Below are 19,290 nucleotides of genomic sequence, written 5' to 3'. Positions count from 1 at the left end.
TAAGGCCGTTAGTTTTCTCGTTTGAATTGTTTTACATTGGCTTATCGGTGCCTTTTATAGCTGACTATGCGGTATTGGGCTTTGCTCATTGTCGAAGGCCGTACGGTGACCTATAGTTGTTAATGTCTGTGTCATTTTGGTCTCTTGTGGACAGTTGTCTCATTGGTAATCATACCACAACTTACTTACTTACTTACTTACTTACTTACTTACTTACTTACTTACTTACTTACTTACTTACTTACTTACTTACTTACTTACTTACTTACTTACTTACTTACTTACTTACTTACTTACTTACTTACTTACTTACTTACTTACTTACTTACTTACTTACACCATCATTGAACCAATATCACATGCAACCAACATAACATTATAAAGTTATTACATTGTATATGTTTTTGTAAATTCTTTTACTTTTTACTGACATACTACGTAATTTTTTTTACCAAGAGTTGTTCAGGGTAGTCTGCTCTTCCAAATATGCCTTTTCTGATCAAAGATAATACCACAAAGCGCCTCAGGCATTCGATAAAGTATTAGGTTATGTCCCATGATCTTATATTTATGCGTTTTCCTATTGTAAACATTCTAATTTATGCTTCCATAGGTCGTAGAATATTCTTTGGCGTCGCCTGAGAAGGAGACTATGCTAGGAATGTACTATCTTTAATGACCTTTTAATCATGTGTTCTGTTGTTCAGTCTAAGTGACTTCGTTGTTTTTGAACTCATTGAGATTCAGTAGCGCTGTTTGATTTTTGTTTGAGTTCCATAACTGCAAAACAATAACAAGTATATAAAATGTGTCTGTGGTTGGGAAAATTTAGACTCAAAACATTATTTGATTGAATACTCGTTACACACATTTGCTCGTGAACACATGAGAAATAGTTGAAACTTCCTAAAAAAATGAAAACAAGGTTTTTCTTGAATTATCGATCAGTATCGCTTGTAGCCGAATATTCGAAAGGCAAGGAGGGGGGGGAGAGAAAGCTCCGAAAAGCTTTATAACCGAACGGACATAAAAATAGTAGCCAAATCCACCAAAAGTCATATTTGTTTTGAAGAAAACCTATTAACCTGTGTTCAACTCGTTCAAAGAGAGGCGAGAGATAACACAGGGTTATTCAAACTCCTGATCTTGAAATAAGCTGACAACGCTATGGCAAAAAGAGAGAAGAACAATAAAAAGACAAACAATAATATACAAAACAAAACAGAAAACTAAAGTTTGAGCAGCACGAACTTCACATAAATCACTCAGTAGGGTGATGTCAGGTGTCAGTCAAAAAAGGTTAGCCGATACTGCTTCATGTCGTGTTGCTCGTACAGGTACAAACCCGGTGATAAGTCATAAGTCTAATTCGGGGAAAGAAGGAAGAGATTATTGTTATGACAATTGGAACATATCGAGGAAACAGACTATTCCATGACTGTGTCATCAGTATCGCTTGTAGCCGAATATTCGAAAGGCAAGGGAAAAAAAAGAAAACACCGAAAAGCTTTATAACCGAACGGACATAAAAATAGAAGCCAAATCCATCAAAAGTCATCTTTCAGTTTTGAAGAAAACCTATTAACCTGTGCTCAACTCGTTCAAAGAGAGGCGAGAATTAACACAGGGTTATTCAAACTCATAACCTTTAAATAAACTGACAACACTATGGCAAAAAGAGAGAAGAAAATTAAAAAGGCAAACAATAATATACAAAACAAAACAGAAAACTAAAGTTTGAGCAGCACGAACTTCACATAAATCCATGACTCAATAGGGTGATGTCAGGTGTCAGTCAAAAAAGGTTAGCAGATACTGCTTCATGTCGTGTTGCTGGTGCAGGTACAAACCCGGTCATAAGTCATAAGTCTAATTTGGGGGAAAGAAGGAAGAGATTATGGTAATGACAATTGGAACATATCAAGGAAACAGACTATTCCATGTCGGTGAACAAACTCGTTTCGTAAGGAAATATTAATCCTCTAGATGATCAAAATTAGTGTTTAACAAAAGAAATATATTCTATGAAATGTTTCCGATAAAGTGTGTGGTTCATTTTTTTTTTTAAATTTTATATTTTGTCACGGGTCAACAAAGTCCTCAAACCTTGATAGAATTACATGAGTTAGTGAGATGACATCATCTTTGTAGCGGAAAGTAAAGTTAAAGGATAATACTAGTATCGTTTCATCACTTCATTAGAAGTTCCTGTATGAAGTCAGGCAACCTCATGTGAATAAAGGTGAAACAAGTCAGTTAATTAAAAAAAAAACAACAACAAAAAACAACAACAAAAAAATCAAAACAAACAAAACACGTCATTCATCAAAATGAAATCAAATAAACATTTTAGTTTCTCATAAATGAGACTACTATAACACATAGTAGTCTCAGCTCATATACAACTTCGTTTTGTTAATAATAGTATTCTCAAAAATGAATATTATATAAAATGCGAGTAACTTCAACTTATCGTACATGTCATATAGTTATATAAAAGAAACCAAATTTTGAATACTCACAAAAGAAGCATTATTTAAATTCAGTCATAACCATACAGTGTAAATTAAATATTTGATTCCAATCAGTATCCCAAATGATTTTTTTTTCTGATTACATATATTGTTCATGAGTAGGGCTAGTTGGCAAACCTTTAATTTTATCTTTTATCATCGAGATTTCACCCTTCTTTATTAGTGGGGCGAGTTGGCATGATAAAATTTAGAACCCTTTTTCACGTTTTTTTTAAGAAAGTTGGGCGAGTTGGTAAAGAAGAGGGGCGAATTTTTAAAAAGTGGGCGAATTGGTTGCAAAGAGTGCGATATGGCAATGGGGCGAATTGTCTTACCTCCGAAACAAGCTTTTTTAAAAGCTAATATTTTGTATGGGGAGATAATCAACTAATGAATAACAACTTCCGGTGAATAGAAATACTTTCTTAATTCTTGAAGAAAGTTTTTGCCATTTCGCCATATTTTAACATAATTCTAGGTATTTCATTAGTTTGCTATGTAGGTTAAACCTTCACATATACTGAATACACATTTGTGACAACTCAATCTACTCGTACACCTTATCGCTATTTTGTCCCTATTTAATCAGTTTTTACAATATTTATATTGTAAACAACTCTTGTCTTTTAACATGGTCAAAATTGAGCAATTCCTAATCTTCACAAAATTTTAATGGGAAATGCACCTGGAATCTCAAAAGTACTGACATAAATATTGATTTTTGTTGTAGTAAAATATTTTCTTTCTTGTATATGTTTTGATAATATGAGGCAGGCATAACCTGTGAATGGGGACGAAGTCTGTATGAATTATCTTTACTTTAATTCAAACATGTGAAAAAGAGAAATGGAAATACCGTAACGTTTTCGATTTTGATTTTGTTGTTGGGAATTTTATTTAAGTTCTGACGTCATATTCAATGTAAACAAAGAAACGCTGTCATCAGATAACGTTTTTTCATATCAAACAATTATAAAAAATGAATATTAGTAATGAGTTCCTTCCTATATTTCACTCAACGGATAAATATATATTTTATTCAAAGTCTCATGCAAACAAGACCGGAAAAGGAAGTAGATTTCTGCACTGAAGCGGGGATTAAAAAAGTCTGAAAAAAAATTAATTAATTGATTTTCTTATTTTTTTTATACACCCGTCAAAATTTTGACGGGACGTATTATGGTATACAAATGTCCGTCCATCTGTCCGGCTGTCTGTCCGTCGTAAACATGTCGCACTGTAACTTGAGAATGACTTATCCAAATCTCTTAAAACTTAATATAGTTGTTTCTTATGATGGTCAAATGATCTGTATACTTTTTGGTGAAAATAAGATTAAAACTTTTTGAGTTGTGGCACTTTGTAACTAAAACAGGGGTGTGTTTTTTTCACATGTCGCACCGTATCTCAAAAACGATTCTTGATTATGGCTTAAAACTTTAAACACTTCTTAGTTATATTAATCTTAATATCTGTATACTTTTTGGTGATGATTCAAAATTTCATTTTTGAGTTATTGAGTATTTTGTGAAAAATGGGTAGGGGGTTTTTACATGTCGCGCCATATCTCAAAAACCATTTATGATTATTGCTTAAAACTTTACACATGTCTTTGTTATATAATCTAAAGATTGCTTTTAAGGATTTCTTGTAGATTTTATATACTTTTAATTGACTGCATTAGTTTAAGACAGTTTTGTATATTTTAGGGTAAATGTACATGCATTTTTCATTTCTTTTTTCTTTTTTAAAGTATCTTTATAAATTTTTATATGCTTGTTTGATTCTTTTAAGACAGTGCTTTGTAATCAATGTTTTATGTATTTTTGTATTTTATATATATTTTTTTTTAAATGTGAAGCGCTTAGAGTAATTTTTGTTATTATATAATGTGCTCTATAAATATTGTATTTATTATTCTTATTATTTATTTCTACCAAACTTGGACAGAAGATAGTATCCAGAAGGAAATTTTGTAAAAGAAAATTCCTGTTTTTCTGCATTTTACTTATAAATGAACTTAGTTTTTCTGCCAGGAAACATTACATATACATGATATATATGCATTCACTCTGTGGTTAAAGTTTTTGAAATTTTATAAACTTTCTTAAACTATCCTGAATTTGTACCAAACTTGGACAGAAGCTTGTTTATGATCATTAGATAGTATCCTGAAGTAAATTTTGTAAAAAAATATCTAATTTTTCCATATTTTACTTATAAATGGACTTAATTTTTCTGCCAGGATAAATTACATTTGCTCTGTGGTTAAAGTTTTTAAAACTTTAATAACTTTATTATATATACTGTTCTGGATTTGTACCAAACTTGGACAGATGCTTGTTTATGATCAAAAGCTAGTATCTAGAAGAAAATTTTGTTAAAATTTTGTACCTGTTTTGTTTTAGTGTTTATCCATAATCCATATTTTACTTATAAATGGACTTCTTCCAGTTAATATTACATACAGTCTGCAGTTAAAGTTTTTTAAACATTTATTAAAAAATTATTAGATTCATTTAGTATCCTGGATTTTTACCAAACTTAGACAGAAGCTTCTTACAATGAAAAGATAGTATTGAGAGGAATATTTTTATTGATTTTATTCCCTCATTTTTGTTGAGCCTGCGATTGACAGCAAAAGTACGCGAGACACTGGGTTCCGTGGAAGCCTTACAAATTTTTTGTGAAAACAATCATAAAACCATACAAAAAATTCTGTATTCATGTTATGGGGACTTATGAAAGTCTAGCAGTTCTATTTGCATTTATTTCAGCTTGAGTCTAGCTATTTCTGCGATACTATGGAAGAATAAAAGAACTTGATAACTAACAGAATTTTTAGTTCTCTAAAAAAGACAATGTTTTGAATGATATACATAAAATGTATGAAAAAGCAGTCTTCGTTTTAAGATCTGACATATTGAATTAAGAATAATTTTACATGTATGTTCAAATTGTACATGTAATAATGCATATATAAACAGATCTTTGTACCACATTTATCTTTTTAGATTAATCACAATACAAAATGACAAGACATTCAAAGAACTGCACAGCAGGAACAGTGTATACATACCATGAAAGACAGAGAGATACCAAATCATCAGGCTATGGAAGTAAAAGTGCCAGATTTGGAAAAGATTCTATCAAGGTTGGTCAGTTGTTACAGGGCTCAACAGTTAAATTATAATATGTGTTAGATTTAAATTCAATGTACAATCACTTTTGTCTAGCCTATGACTTTAGTCGAAAAAGTGAGACATAGCAATCCTACATTCCGTCAGTGTCAGCGGTGTCCACAAATATTCACCCTGTGGTTAAAGTTTTTGAAATTTTAATAACTTTCTTAAACTATCCTGGATTTCTACGAAACTTTGACAGAAGCTTGTTTGTGTTCATAAGATAGTATCAAGAAGTAAATTTTGTTAAAATAAGAATTCTATTTTTTCCGTATTTTACTTATAATTAGACGTGTTAGATTAACGACTACTTTTGACAAACTACAAACTAGAATTGAGAGAAAATAATCATTTTTAAGGGGTCTTCTCAAAAACCATTTTGATTGTTTCTATCGATAACATAATGCATGTTGTAAAGTCAAATGCAGTTTGATAAAGTAAAGGCTTAATTCTTTTGGTAAATTAAATTTGCCATTTGGTCCTCTTTCTACTAATTTAACGAGCATAAAGTATAACACTTTGATTTATTGAACATTTAAGTCTGTGAATATCATGTTCTTAACTTCTACATTAGCTCGTCATTATTGGATAACAGTTAAACTATTATATTGTATCCGCTATTATAAAAGGTTCTCAATGAAATCAGGTTGAAGTCTGTGTCCTATTTCTGGTACCGAGTTGAAATGTTGTGCATTAATTTGGTGTCCTAGGAAACCGCTGCGTACAATTCGTATGTGGTTGTGGCTGTCAATCAAAACCTGTTGTGTATCGATTAGATGAGTTAAGTCATTTTCAACGTTTTTTATAGTTCGTTCCTAACTTGTGTTGTAACATCACTGTCCAAAGTTAGGGAAAAATTTAGGGCTCACAAACATGTATAACCCTGTCACATTCTTTTTGTGCCTGTCTTAAGTCAGAACCTGTAGTTCGGTGGTTGTCGTTAGTTCATATATGTCATATTTGTTTTTCTTTTAATGTTTTGTTAAAAATTAGGCCGTAAGGTTTTCAATTTAATTGTTTCATATTTATCATGTCGTGGCTTTTTATAGATGAATATACGGTATGGGTTTTCTCACGGATGAAGACCGTACGGTTGCCTATATATACAATTTATGTGTGTTGTTGGAAATATAAATTTATTTGTATGAGCTTTAGAAACAGGAAGAAAAGCGAGGCTCTGCCAACCTTTTCTCCTGTTTCGTAGCGAGTTTGTACATGTACAAATAAAGCAAAAAATTATTTGTATACCTGTTATTTTTACAATAGTTGGCTAATTGCAGGATAAAATTGGTTACATTCCCTGTATTTGAACTTTGATAGATAGTTGTCTCATTTTCAATCAAACCTAGTTTGCCTCTGTCCACTGAACTAAACATTATCATCGAGTGATATAGTATTGGCGATCCAGGGGCATGTTCCGAGGGTTGGAACTCTCGGCCTTGTCTTTGGAATTTTTTATTACCGGGTATGTGAATGTTATTAGGTATTCTGGGTATTGAACTCCTCCCCTATCTTTCAAAATGGCTGGATCTGCACCTGTGTAGCAATGTTAAAAAATTATGATTTTACCGATTATATCAATAATTCTACTCTTTTGAGATGGGCCCTAATTTAGATGTCTCAATTATAGACTCTCGACTCTCAATTGTCAACAATAATCATTTATCTAACATGTCTAATGAACTTAGTTTTTCTGCCAGGAAACATAACATTTACTCTGTGGTTAAAGTTTTAAAATTTTAATAACTTTCTTAAATTATCCTGGATTTGTACCAAACTTGGACAACAGCTTGTTTATGATCATAAGATAGTATCCAGAAGTAAATTTTGTAAAAAAAACCCCTTTTTTTCCCGTATTTTACTTTTTCTGCTAGTTAACATTACATACACCTGCAGTTAAAGTTTTTAAAACATTTATTAAATTCATAAACTATCCTGGATTTTTACCAAATTTGGAAAGAAGCTTCTTACAATCAAAAGATAGTATCAAGAGGAATCAATATTTTTATTGATTTTTTTCCTCATTTTTATTGAGTCTGTGATAAACAGCAAAAGAAGGTGAGACACTGGGTTCCACAGAACCCTTAGAAATTTTTAATTTAGATATTGCATATTCATATATATTAACATACTTATTTCCTAGATCACACTAAAAATATGTCACACTATGTGTTGCTGACATCCAAAGTTGGCTTATATTAACATGATCATTTTAAGTCTTGGTTGTAATTTGGAACCTGTCTAGGAATTGTTTTGATTTGTATATATAAAAAAAGGATCCAATATTTATCATGTTCATACAACTATTGAAAAAGATTTTCATGCTTTACTTGATATTCATTATATTCACATTAGAATTATTTTGATTTTTCCTTTCACATATGACATGCTTGATGTTCACACCACTACTGTTTATTTGTTTGTTTGTTATAGAATTTTGACTGTTGTTGTTTGACACTACAACCATGCAGGAATCCTATTGTAACGTAAGTATCTACTGCCTTGTATTGATTTTGATTTTGAATTTTATTATTAACCAATTGATAACAAATATATTTTCATTTGATGTTAGCATCAACACATTTTGCCAATCATTTTGACTTGTATAACTACTATGGGATGTGCCCATATTTGGGGAAATGCATGGTATACATTGAAAAGATACCGGGAAATAAAGCATATGACTTTTACTGATAAATATCTTTTACCTACAGCTATCTGAATGATATTATGGAATATAAATAGCCTTGATTAGTCTCTGAAAAAGTGATTTATTTATTAGTTTTTGAACTAGCATTTACTTGCAAGTACTTTTATTAGAATTTACAATTATTTTGTAATAGCAGCTGACACACAAAGTGGGATTCTGTAAATGCTCCATATAGCTCAGAAAAAAACAAGCTGTTTAAACACTTTTCACCCCATAATATCTTTCTTTAATTGCTGACTAGCCTCTTACTCATAAATGCTGCATGCTTAGGCTAGCTGAGAAGCAGCAAGTACCAGTTTTAAAGTCTTTGATTAAACCTAGACCTGACAGTGTAATGACTTCCCTCATTTGAGGAAAACATGCTACCATAAAACCACACCAGCTGTTTTAGAATTTAGAATAAGGGAATCAATTATATACATAGCTTGATGTTTACCTCAACACAGCTTGCATTACATTTTTCATACCTTACAGCAGTAACAACATTGTCCAGGACTCCCTTTTAGTCATAGATTTTCACCAAACATAGCTGCAAATCTATACTATTAAACGGTAAGACCTCATTTTGTGTGTCGCTTCTCTTCCTTCCACAATAAACCAATCCATGCAATCATCATGCCTCTGTGTCCTATAGGTAACATGCTTAGTCGCATTTGTCATCTTCTTATGATTATTCAGATTGCGTTATTTTGGGAGAAATGTGACAATATGATGGGCTTAAAATATATATATAAATATATATTATATATATATATATATTTATATTTATATTTATGATTATATATTCTCAAAATGTTTATTAAATTGAATAAAATAAATACAGGGGAATATCTATTAAGAAAAACATGACCTTGTAAAAGGTTGTTCAATTGACCGCTACGTTGCATATTTACATGCAGACCAGGTGGTGACATGTAGCAGTTAGTTATAACATTGGAAATACATGCATTCTTTGACCATCAATCTCCAGGTTGGTCAAAACATGTCAATTAGAGACAACTTAATAGATATTCATCCCTGTATCTTTTGATTTAAGACTATAATGGTCAAATTAATAGAAACCTTGACACTGTTTATATTCTGTATATATACTTGTGTATTTTACTGTATAGAGGAGACTGTCCGTTATGGACACTGGTCCAGACCGGCTTTAATAAACAACTATTCCAAATAACCATGTGTTGTGTTACAGAAAAACGACAAAAAAGGAGTCCGGATGTGATTCCGTCATCAGACTGACTTTTAGTCATAGATATAATTTCCGGTTTGAAACATGCATAAATACAACCAATCGTATGATAGATAACAAAAATGAAAAATAAATAAGCCAATCAGAGCGTTCTCCATATAATGGTGTTTAGATCTAACTATGTAAGATATAAACAGTGTGTTTTACATGAGGATATACATTATTACATTTATGCAATAACAAAAAGGTGTTAACACCACATCTTCCTATATCTTTATACTCAGTATACTGGAATAAATGATTTTGACAATTTATTTATATGTTTATATAGACCAGAAGGTTTTCTGTATGACAAAGAAGCTATACTAGAATTCATCATACAACAAAAGAAACAGATTGCAAGAAAGCTGAAAGAATATGGAAAACAAATAAATAAAGCTAATGTGAGCATTGATAATAATTTATGTATTTTTTTTTATTTCATTAATTTTTTTCTCTCACTAAAGCAATAGAAATGTTACTTACAGAGTGTGTTTGATAGGACATTAGCTGTTAAATTCATGTTTCAGGGTCGATTTGACACATGTTATCATAATTGATGTATAATTTACTAAAACTCTGCTGCTTAGGAATATACAAATGAAGTTTGCAAGCAGAAGATATGTTCTATTTGATGTTATATGTTCGATATCTATTTATGGGGTTTACTGAGAGGATTATCAGATAACACTAGATATAAACAAGTTTTGACACTTTACTATCTTTATTTATTACATTTCTTTGTTAAATGCACATTTCTAGATATACCTTCAATAGCTAGGAGCTTAGGATGGTTTGAAATTAAAAGATGAATAATGCCTAGATGTATTAGTGTGTTTTGAAATGTATAAACAAAAATAAATAATTAAAATAGATTTGAACAACATTAACGTAACTACCAATTTTTCTGCTCACAATGTTCAAACCGACAATAAATGTCTGTATAAGTATAAATGTCGCCAAATTGGTGGCCATGTTATTCTTCTGATCATAGAAATTGTTACATAATTCATGTAGAAGTTAATAAAAAACATTGCTTACAGGCTTGTACTTATACATCATTTGACTTTGTTATATGATTCAGGAAGAGCTACATGAATTAGCGAAAGCAGAATTAGAAACAAAGAAACAGAAACTTATTAGTCATGTGGAAGCTCCATCTGACAAAAATGGTAAGGCCACACCAATTTGATTAATAGTTCTTTGGATTTTCCCGCTCCTGTTTTGGAGAAATTGACTTTTCAATAAAAAAAAATAATTACCGCTTCTGCAAATTTTTGGGCCGCATGCCGCTCCAAAATCAGTTTATCCTTGACATTTTTTTTTCTTGTAGACGTTTTTCTTGTGCATATATTGCACCAATCGATTCAAACGCACGTGTGATAAATTGATTTGTTAATAAAAGGTCAAAAATCTGGATGCCAACATGAAGTTGTGTCAGATCATTGCATAGGAGATAGGACAAGTAGTTATTAAACACACAGTTATTTGAAATGGATTTCGTTTTAATCTATTAAGTCTTGTTCTAGAAGACAAAATATGAAATCTTTCGTTAGACCACCACGATCACAACAGAACAGTACTTGTTAGAACCATTGTCATTCCGGATCATACCTTTCAACAGACATAGTCCGAGATTTGTTCGACGTACAACAGCTTTTTAGCCAGACAAGATATGGTGTTGTAGTCCAACGGCCCAGTTTGTCAGGCAAAACAGCTGTTGTTCGTCAAAGTAATCTTGGACTACAATAAACATAGATAGAGCTATCTGTCTTGGATGAAATTAATATTAAATTAACATGATTTAAAAAAAAAATGAAATATTAATCTTTTCATATTGATGAAAACCCACATCCCCTTGTTAGTCTATTGACATGCACTCACTGAACTCTTTTGTAATGGACAATTTAAGAGTTCCAATATTCGAGACCAAAGTGGTGGTGGCCTGCTAATAATAATAACGCATGTATTATTGGTGCAATCACTTCCAGTTTGAGATACATTTAGGTTTCAGAGGCAAAAGGAAAATGTATTTTGCCAAATCAGAATAACGCATGTGAATTTGGTTTAAGCCTAATAAGGACATAATGTGTTTTAACATGTTTAAGGGAATGTTTCATTACACTGAGATCAACATGCATAGCAATATAACTATTTTACTCAAGATATTGTTGAAATATTCACCTCACTCATTATGTTGTTCCTTTCATAGATAACTAGTTCCAACTAGATGCCAAGCTGCCAGTAAAAAAATCACTTCTATATATGAAAACAACTGTATCAAAGATATTTAATATTTTTCTAGGGCATTTTTTGGAATATATGCACATATTTTAATTGTATTCCATACAATATATTTACCTAACTTACATAATTTCTCTTGTTAAACTTTATCTTATTTGCCTTCTTATTGTATACACATGTGTGAATGTAAATAAAAATTCTCACAGTTAGAGCATATTTGACGAAAAATTATACTAAACCAAATTTAAAAGCGAACCAGAAAGTTGGGTGTGGTATAGACTGTACTACAGGCACAAATACATCAAATTATATGCATAAGAGCATGTTTCTCCTAATTTTTCTTTGAAGTTATCCAGTTTTAACATGTACATAAATTTCTAAATTGCACAATTTAAAAAAAAAATTTCCACTCGCTCCACTTTTAGAGCACCCGCCTCAACAAAACTCATTTTCAAGAATTTTTTACAATCAAAAAAATTTCGCTCGCTCGCCCCATATTTTTTGGAGCTTTTGTCCAAAGAACTATAAGTTAAATTGGTGTGGCCTAAGTTATCCGTTATATTTATTGCTGATATGAGGATGTTGTTGACCTGTAATTTTCATTAATTTTTATATATGTCAGGAATGTTTCAAAATTTAAGTGTATATCCATTTTATAAGTAGGGTTTCTTTCTATTTATTTAAAAATATGAAGATGTGGTAGAATTGCCAACTTCCCACAAGAGACTAAAATTATTTGAAAGCTAGCAACTAAAGGTCACCGTACAGTCTTCAGCAATCAGAAAAAAAACACTTCAAAAGGCTTGAAAATTTCCAATTTACAACAATTCAAAAGAGGAAACCAATAGCCAGATTTATAAACAAAACAAAACAAAAACCCAAATATGATATACAGCAACAAGTGATATCCACTGAATTACAGACTCCTGACTTGAAACAGGCATATACAAAATGAGGAGCGTGGTAAATATGCCCCTCTAATCATTTTCCTTCATTCATGGGCCATTGACTTGAATTATCATAATAACAACATGTTAAAGAATAACCATTTAAATTTTGACTTAAATATTTTAATATATACAGGGATGATAATCCATGCCAATATTTTGTTTATACTTTTACAGCTAGTGGTAAAGATGATAAAAGTATTTGCAACATGAACAATGGTAAAGGTAAAGAATTACCCAGTTTCTGGGTTCCTGCCTTAACGCCAGCTGCTGCTCCTACTAAAGTCGAAAAACCTGTAAGTGTGTGCTTTTTTAAAACAGTCTGAAATATTTGTTGTCCTTAAATGGTTCATATTATTGTTGTCATCAATTTTTATGACAGACTTTACTGCATGCAATTTCACAAGAATTCAGATTTTCTATAAACAATTACCCTCTTTTACTGTATGAAGTCAAAATGACTGCTTTTATCTGCATTCAACATGATTGCTTTTTTCCCTATTGCTCTTACAATATAAGAGGCTGAAGAGGAATTGTTATGCTACAAGAAGGCATTTAATACACTTTCCTTTAATAATATTTTAAAATTAATTGTTAACATTTTATAGGATGAAAAAGTAAGATGTCCAATGAGTGGTAGACCAATCAAGTTAAAAGATTTTATTGATGTCAAGTTTACACCAATAAATGACAGAGATTCTAAAACAGCTCTTATTTCAAAAGAGGTAAGACAAAAATGCAATGCTTACACAGTGGTTAAAACTGTTGTTGAAATTTCAATATCTGAATAACATATGTACTTTTTTTGTCTCCAGCTAATACTTTGATATTGAGTAAGCTTCTAATGTCTATTATAAGGACGGGTAAAATGTTTTATCCAGGCAATAACAAGGTCAACTGGACATCTTTCTGTCAGTTTTGAGCGATAGAATATTTTTCATCCGTACAATGAGAAAAAATACCCACGTATATTGTTATTAGTTAAAAGAAAGTGCAAAGGCAGTTTCTGTCCTCTTTTTCACTTCCCAGTTTTGTATGTCTCCTCTGTTGACAAAACAATAGTTACAAAATATTAAAATGGTTGTGCATCACTGCACTTGGAACAGAAGCAATATAAAACTTTGTTTAAACCTCACGATATCTTTAAGAGTTAACACAAGATACCATTAAAGCAATTTCAAAGGCATAGCCTATATACTGATTAAAACAGATATGAAGGTATTGTAATGCAAGAGCATACCAAAAACCAATGGACTATTGATTGTAATTACTACTTCATAAAAATAAAAAATCAGAAAAGTTAAGATTTTATCAAAGTGTAAATCAAAAAGTTACTGCAGCAAGACAGAGGGACAATAAACCTAATGTGTCTAAGATATCTAAGTACAATACATACAATGTATGATGTAGAATTTTATGAAGCTAAATACAGGTTAAAACATGAGCCATAAATTCTGAATAACATTAAAATCAGCTGAGGAACACATGATTGCCTTAGAATATTACAAATTTGATTAATTTTATTCATGTTTAAAAGTTTAAAAAAAAGGTTTTTATTTCTGGCCGAGAAGGCACGTAATTAATTTAATCATTATAAATGCTTAATATGTGTTATGTTTTATCATACTCTGCTGTACTGTTATATGGGTATACTTACTTATATGATTATTTGACTAATTGTTTAAATGTTAATATATTTCACTGATGTAATTGAATATTTGTAATATTTATATTCTGTAAGCTGTATTGCTTTAATACGAATAAAAGATTATTATTATTAAAAAACTTAAAAAGGGAACATATTTTATCTTACCTCCTATACATTTCCAGGAATAGGATTGGTTAAAAGTGTCCGCGTGCAAACCGTGTATATTTGATATTAGGTTAGTAGGGAGGCGGGGCTTATCTCATACACGGTTAGTAGTGGAGTTACGTTCCTTTATATTCCATATTAGGTAAGAAGGGGGCGGGGCTTATTTCATACACAGTTAGTAATGGTGTTATGTCCCTTTATAAAAACAAAACGGTACTGAGAAAAAACTTAAAAGTTCCAACAGACTACGAAATTGATGATTAAGATTGAAATAAATTCATAAAACACATTTAAACCTTACAAGTCGTTATTGTTGGCATCTGTTTTTGTAGGATCAATGGAAGTATTTTCTTAATGCTAACAGTATTGAAGACTTGCTCATTTTGAGAATCACTAGTCTTAATTTCACATGTTAAGATAGTTGGTAAGATAAATTCGTTACATAGTGTGCTAGTGACGTAATACGGTATATATGGGGTCAATAAATTCCATATGGGGATTTGAGCTTCACTCTCACCCCATATGGAATTTACTGACCCCATATATACCATATTAGGTCACTAGCACACTATGTAACTAATAATACGTCATTGTAGCATTTTACTTTCTACAATATCTTCAAAATTCTAAATATATTTCCTGGCTTTATAACATATTATTATTACAGGCTAGATATGTATGTGCTGTTACAAATGATGTCCTTGGAAATTCTGTCCCATGTGCAGTTCTTAAAACCTCGTAAGTTTCTATTTTTTAATTTTTAATTTTTTTTTTCATGATAACAAATATTTTTATTCTATTATTTCCTGATATATAAATACCTAAGAAGCCCAGCTTGCATACTTAGGGGCCCCTGTATTTTAACAGCCTCACTTGACAGGGAAAATATCAAATGAGTTTAAACTTCCCATAGTTTTACATAACTACATTTCTAAAAATAACCAAAACAATTGATTTTACCTGATACACATCACTGACACTATAATACATAATAATTATCGCATATCCGGTTCACTGACTTACATTATACATCTGTTGATTAAAACATGAGAACTATATATTTGATTGAGAAAAAAATAGTTATAGTTAGAATTGGAAATTATTGAATAAATGTGAATGAACAAAAATTGAAATGATTCTGTGCCTTATGTATGGATTATAAAAGTATAAAGCACATGTGGTGAGTAACAACAAATGGAAGTTTTTAACGACATTGACTGGCTATACAGCCGTTGCAAGGTCGGTTGTGGTGAGTACTAAAAATGTATTAAGAAATCTGATAATCAAATATGTGTAATTTACTAATATACATATTTATATGCACAGACATAATTCAAATTTCTATAACATTACAAATCTTTTTTTCTGTAAAAAAAACAAACATATTGTTCCCTACGTTCTTCTTAAGATATGATAATATTATTACATATTACATATTACGAAAGTTTCTTGTTTCTGTATATATCTAAATTTATTACTTAAATCTTGATAGAAAAGTTGTTTTGTAATATCTCAAAGACAGTAGCAACAGTGGTAATGGGCAAAAATAAAAGTGAGAACAAAACATCTTATTCATCTTATTCAAAAATTGAAACTGGTGTATATTTTTGATAATTGATTTTCCTCAAGGATGGTTGCATGTGAATGTTTTGCTTGTTTAAAAAATTCAGTTTATAAATTCTTTAAAACATGAAACATTGGATAATTCTTAAGTTATAAATGAAAAAATTGATTTAATTTGACATTTAAAATTGATTTTATCTTCCAGAGGCAGTGTTGTAACAATGGAATGTGTAGAAAAGTTGATAAAGAAAGACATGTTGGATCCAATTAATGGCAAGAAAATGACAGACAAAGACATCCTACCATTACAAAGAGTAAGTAGAAAAGATTTGGATTTGAAAAGTAAAGTTTATAATATACTGATATGTTTATTGTCATGATTGTAAACTATGACAAATCTGCAAACCTGCAATCCAAAGATTTCTTGAGGTTTGTTTACTTTTGAAATTATTAAAATCTTATCTTAAAATTTTGAACCTTGGTCTTGTATTCCAATAAAGTAATGCATGTTTCTGTTTTCATTTTTATGCCCCATTTATTATGCCCCATTTATGGGCATTATGTTTTCTGGTCTGTGCATCTGTCCATTTGTTGGTCCGTCCGTTCGTCCTTCCGTCTGTCCCGCTTCAGGTTAAAGTTTTTGGTCGAAGTAGTTTTTGGTGAAGTTGAAGTCCAATCAACTTGAAACTTAGTAAACATGTTCCCTATGATATGATCTTTCTAATTTTAATACCAAATTAAAAATTTTCCCCCATTTACATGGTCCATTGAACATAGAAAATGATAGTGCAGATGGGGCATCTGTGTACTTGTGAAACATTCTTGTTTAAAAATAAAGTTACAATACTCTAGGTTGGTATGCTTACATACTGTAGGGAACATTATGGAATGGAAAGAAAGTATAATGATATATTATGCCTCATGCACTTACATGATTAAATTTAAATTCCAAATTTTAGGAACTTTGCTTCATCTTAAAGTCACAGTATTGTTTTGTATGGAAATACTTGGTATACCCTCAACAACAACTTAATCTGAATAGCTTTTAAATTACAATTGTATTAACGATGTATTCTGTACTTTCAGGGATCATCTGGATATTCAGCTTCAGGACATACATTAGAGGGCAAAAAATATGGTCCTTCTGTCATGGCTTAAACTGTGAAGATTTTTTATAACATGTCTGGGACTTTGGAAGTGATGTAAATAAAAAATCAGCATACAATGAAAATAAATAATGTACATCAAGTTGAACTGTTCCAGGGAAAGCTGATCTGTGTACAGCCAATTTCTATTTTGTTTAACATTCTGAGCTTCAAGTCAGCATGGTGCAAACAAAATTTGAAGTTCACTTTTATGAATTTTATTGTTTATTTATTTAATAAGTATTGTTTTTAAAACAGTTGTATAAGCACTGGTGTTGTATCCTCTATTTAAGTTAAATGTCTATGCTGTGCACCAGTGTGCATATTCAGTGGCTCAGAAACTAATAGTCCTTTCAGAGATGATGCATCATACTTATTGTTATTTTTAAATTATAAAAATATTGTGTACTGTTGTAGTGTTCCATATTTTTTTGGTAGTTTGAAGAAATAGATCTATTTTCAAATATTTATTAACTATTACATTGTGTATGAATTTTTTTTATAAAGAATGGATATTTTGTGCAATCAAGGGTGGATATGTGTGTATTTTTCATCGTTTTTTTATGTCCACTACTTAATGTGTATTAAATGTATATTAAAAACTTGTATTATAAAATCATTACCAACAAATAAAGAAAATAAACAACAAACTCGGTTCTAACAAATTATGAACTCGTAACTAGAAGTAGCTGGTTGATTGTTATCTAATGAATCATACAGTAAGGAAGGCTGTTGTCACATATTGCTGTAAATAAATATATATCAAATTCCTACATAGGTAGAATAGTGTTCATAAAATATTTGATCAAGGCAAAATTTCCAGTGCATTTTATTGCAGTTTTAAAGGTTATTTGTACAAAGTTTATAATAAACTCAGCCTTTCACTTGAAAACTTAACAGAACGTCCCTCAAGTTTGTGAGCGAACATAAAGTCCTTCCAGTTTGTGAGTGATCATTAACATACAGTTCTTCCAGTTTGTCAGTGAACATGCAGTCCTTCTAGGTTTTAGGTGGAGGGCAAGTCTACACACCAATTACACTTTAGAATAACCTTTGCATGTTTTTTTCTTATGAATTACTTCATATTTTTCATGTTGTGGCCTTTTGTAGCCTACTTTTGTGAGTTTTCTTTTCATTGTTGGAGGTAATGCAAGGGCCTAATATTACGTACATCCATATATATAGGAAGATGTGGTATGAGTGCCAATGAGACAACTGTCCATCCAAGTAACAATTAATGAAAGTAAACCAATATATAAGGTATGGAGCCTTGGCTCACACCTTACACCAAGCTATCCACTTCATTTTAATACTTTTTGATATTGGTCTCATTGGCAATCATACCACACCTTAATTTTACATATATATCTAGGATGAAAACTAGGAGTTGTATGATCAAAAAAGAATTAAAACATTAGGTAAAACCATTCAATGTAAAATCTGATCAGTTCTATGAAAACAATTGGAAAATATAAATTCTCAAAGTAGAATAAAATCAAAAGGTGTCATTTATTTTGTTTGGGCCCACAGTTAACATTATGAAAACATCTTGGGTCATTCTCACAGTCCGCTGTATTAGCTATAGTTTGACAGTAATTCCATTCCACAATCTCATCTCTCAATGATTGCAATTCGTTTGGATTACACGGTTGACTTGTGGTGGTTGTAGGACATTGACATGGTTCAATAGTATTTGGCAATATGGATACAGCAGGAGGACATGTCACTGTTGATTGAGGTATCAAAGGACATCTGACAATCGGACATGTAGGACATGTAGGACATGTAGGACATGTAGGACATGTAGGACATATGGAACTTCCTATTGTGATTCCTGAACCTGAAATAAGAAAAAAAAAACCAACAGAAGTCTTAATATGCATTGTTTTACTAAACATATAGCTTAAGGGGATGACCATTTGATATCCGGTAGAAGGGAAGAATT

The 19,290-nt window shown here is 31.0% G+C and overlaps 1 protein-coding gene across 2 annotated transcripts; it reads left to right on the top strand.

The window, feature by feature from the left end:
* The first annotated feature begins 2,887 nt into the window (after window positions 1-2,887).
* Window positions 2,888-18,126, top strand: LOC143082566 (nitric oxide synthase-interacting protein-like). 2 transcript variants are annotated; one of them, XM_076258294.1, is made up of 10 exons: window positions 2,888-2,991; window positions 5,528-5,667; window positions 8,129-8,181; window positions 9,926-10,037; window positions 10,718-10,805; window positions 13,002-13,120; window positions 13,433-13,549; window positions 15,305-15,375; window positions 16,406-16,514; window positions 17,287-18,126. In XM_076258294.1, exons 2-10 carry the CDS (start codon window positions 5,545-5,547, stop codon window positions 17,356-17,358), a joined length of 864 nt encoding a protein of 287 aa, XP_076114409.1. In that variant the 5' UTR covers window positions 2,888-2,991; window positions 5,528-5,544; the 3' UTR covers window positions 17,359-18,126. The 2 variants fall into 2 exon arrangements, with proteins under 2 accessions (XP_076114409.1, XP_076114410.1); XM_076258295.1 differs by having other exon boundaries at window positions 2,899-3,011.
* Window positions 18,127-19,290: the final 1,164 nt, after the last annotated feature.

This window comes from Mytilus galloprovincialis, chromosome 7 (genome assembly GCF_965363235.1).
Source record: "Mytilus galloprovincialis chromosome 7, xbMytGall1.hap1.1, whole genome shotgun sequence".
In the NCBI taxonomy this organism is placed as follows: Eukaryota; Metazoa; Mollusca; class Bivalvia; order Mytilida; family Mytilidae; genus Mytilus; species Mytilus galloprovincialis.
Note: the sequence above shows the minus strand (reverse complement) of the source record. Positions and strands in the feature narration are given on the sequence as shown.

Bases quoted from the DNA above. Each gene is read 5' to 3' on its own strand.
- LOC143082566 (XM_076258294.1), top strand. From the start codon at position 5,545: ATGACAAGACATTCAAAGAACTGCACAGCAGGAACAGTGTATACATAC. The intron at 5,668-8,128 runs GTTGGTCAGTTG...TGTTTGTTATAG, and splicing joins TTGGAAAAGATTCTATCAAG to AATTTTGACTGTTGTTGTTT. The intron at 15,376-16,405 runs GTAAGTTTCTAT...TTTATCTTCCAG, and splicing joins TGTGCAGTTCTTAAAACCTC to AGGCAGTGTTGTAACAATGG.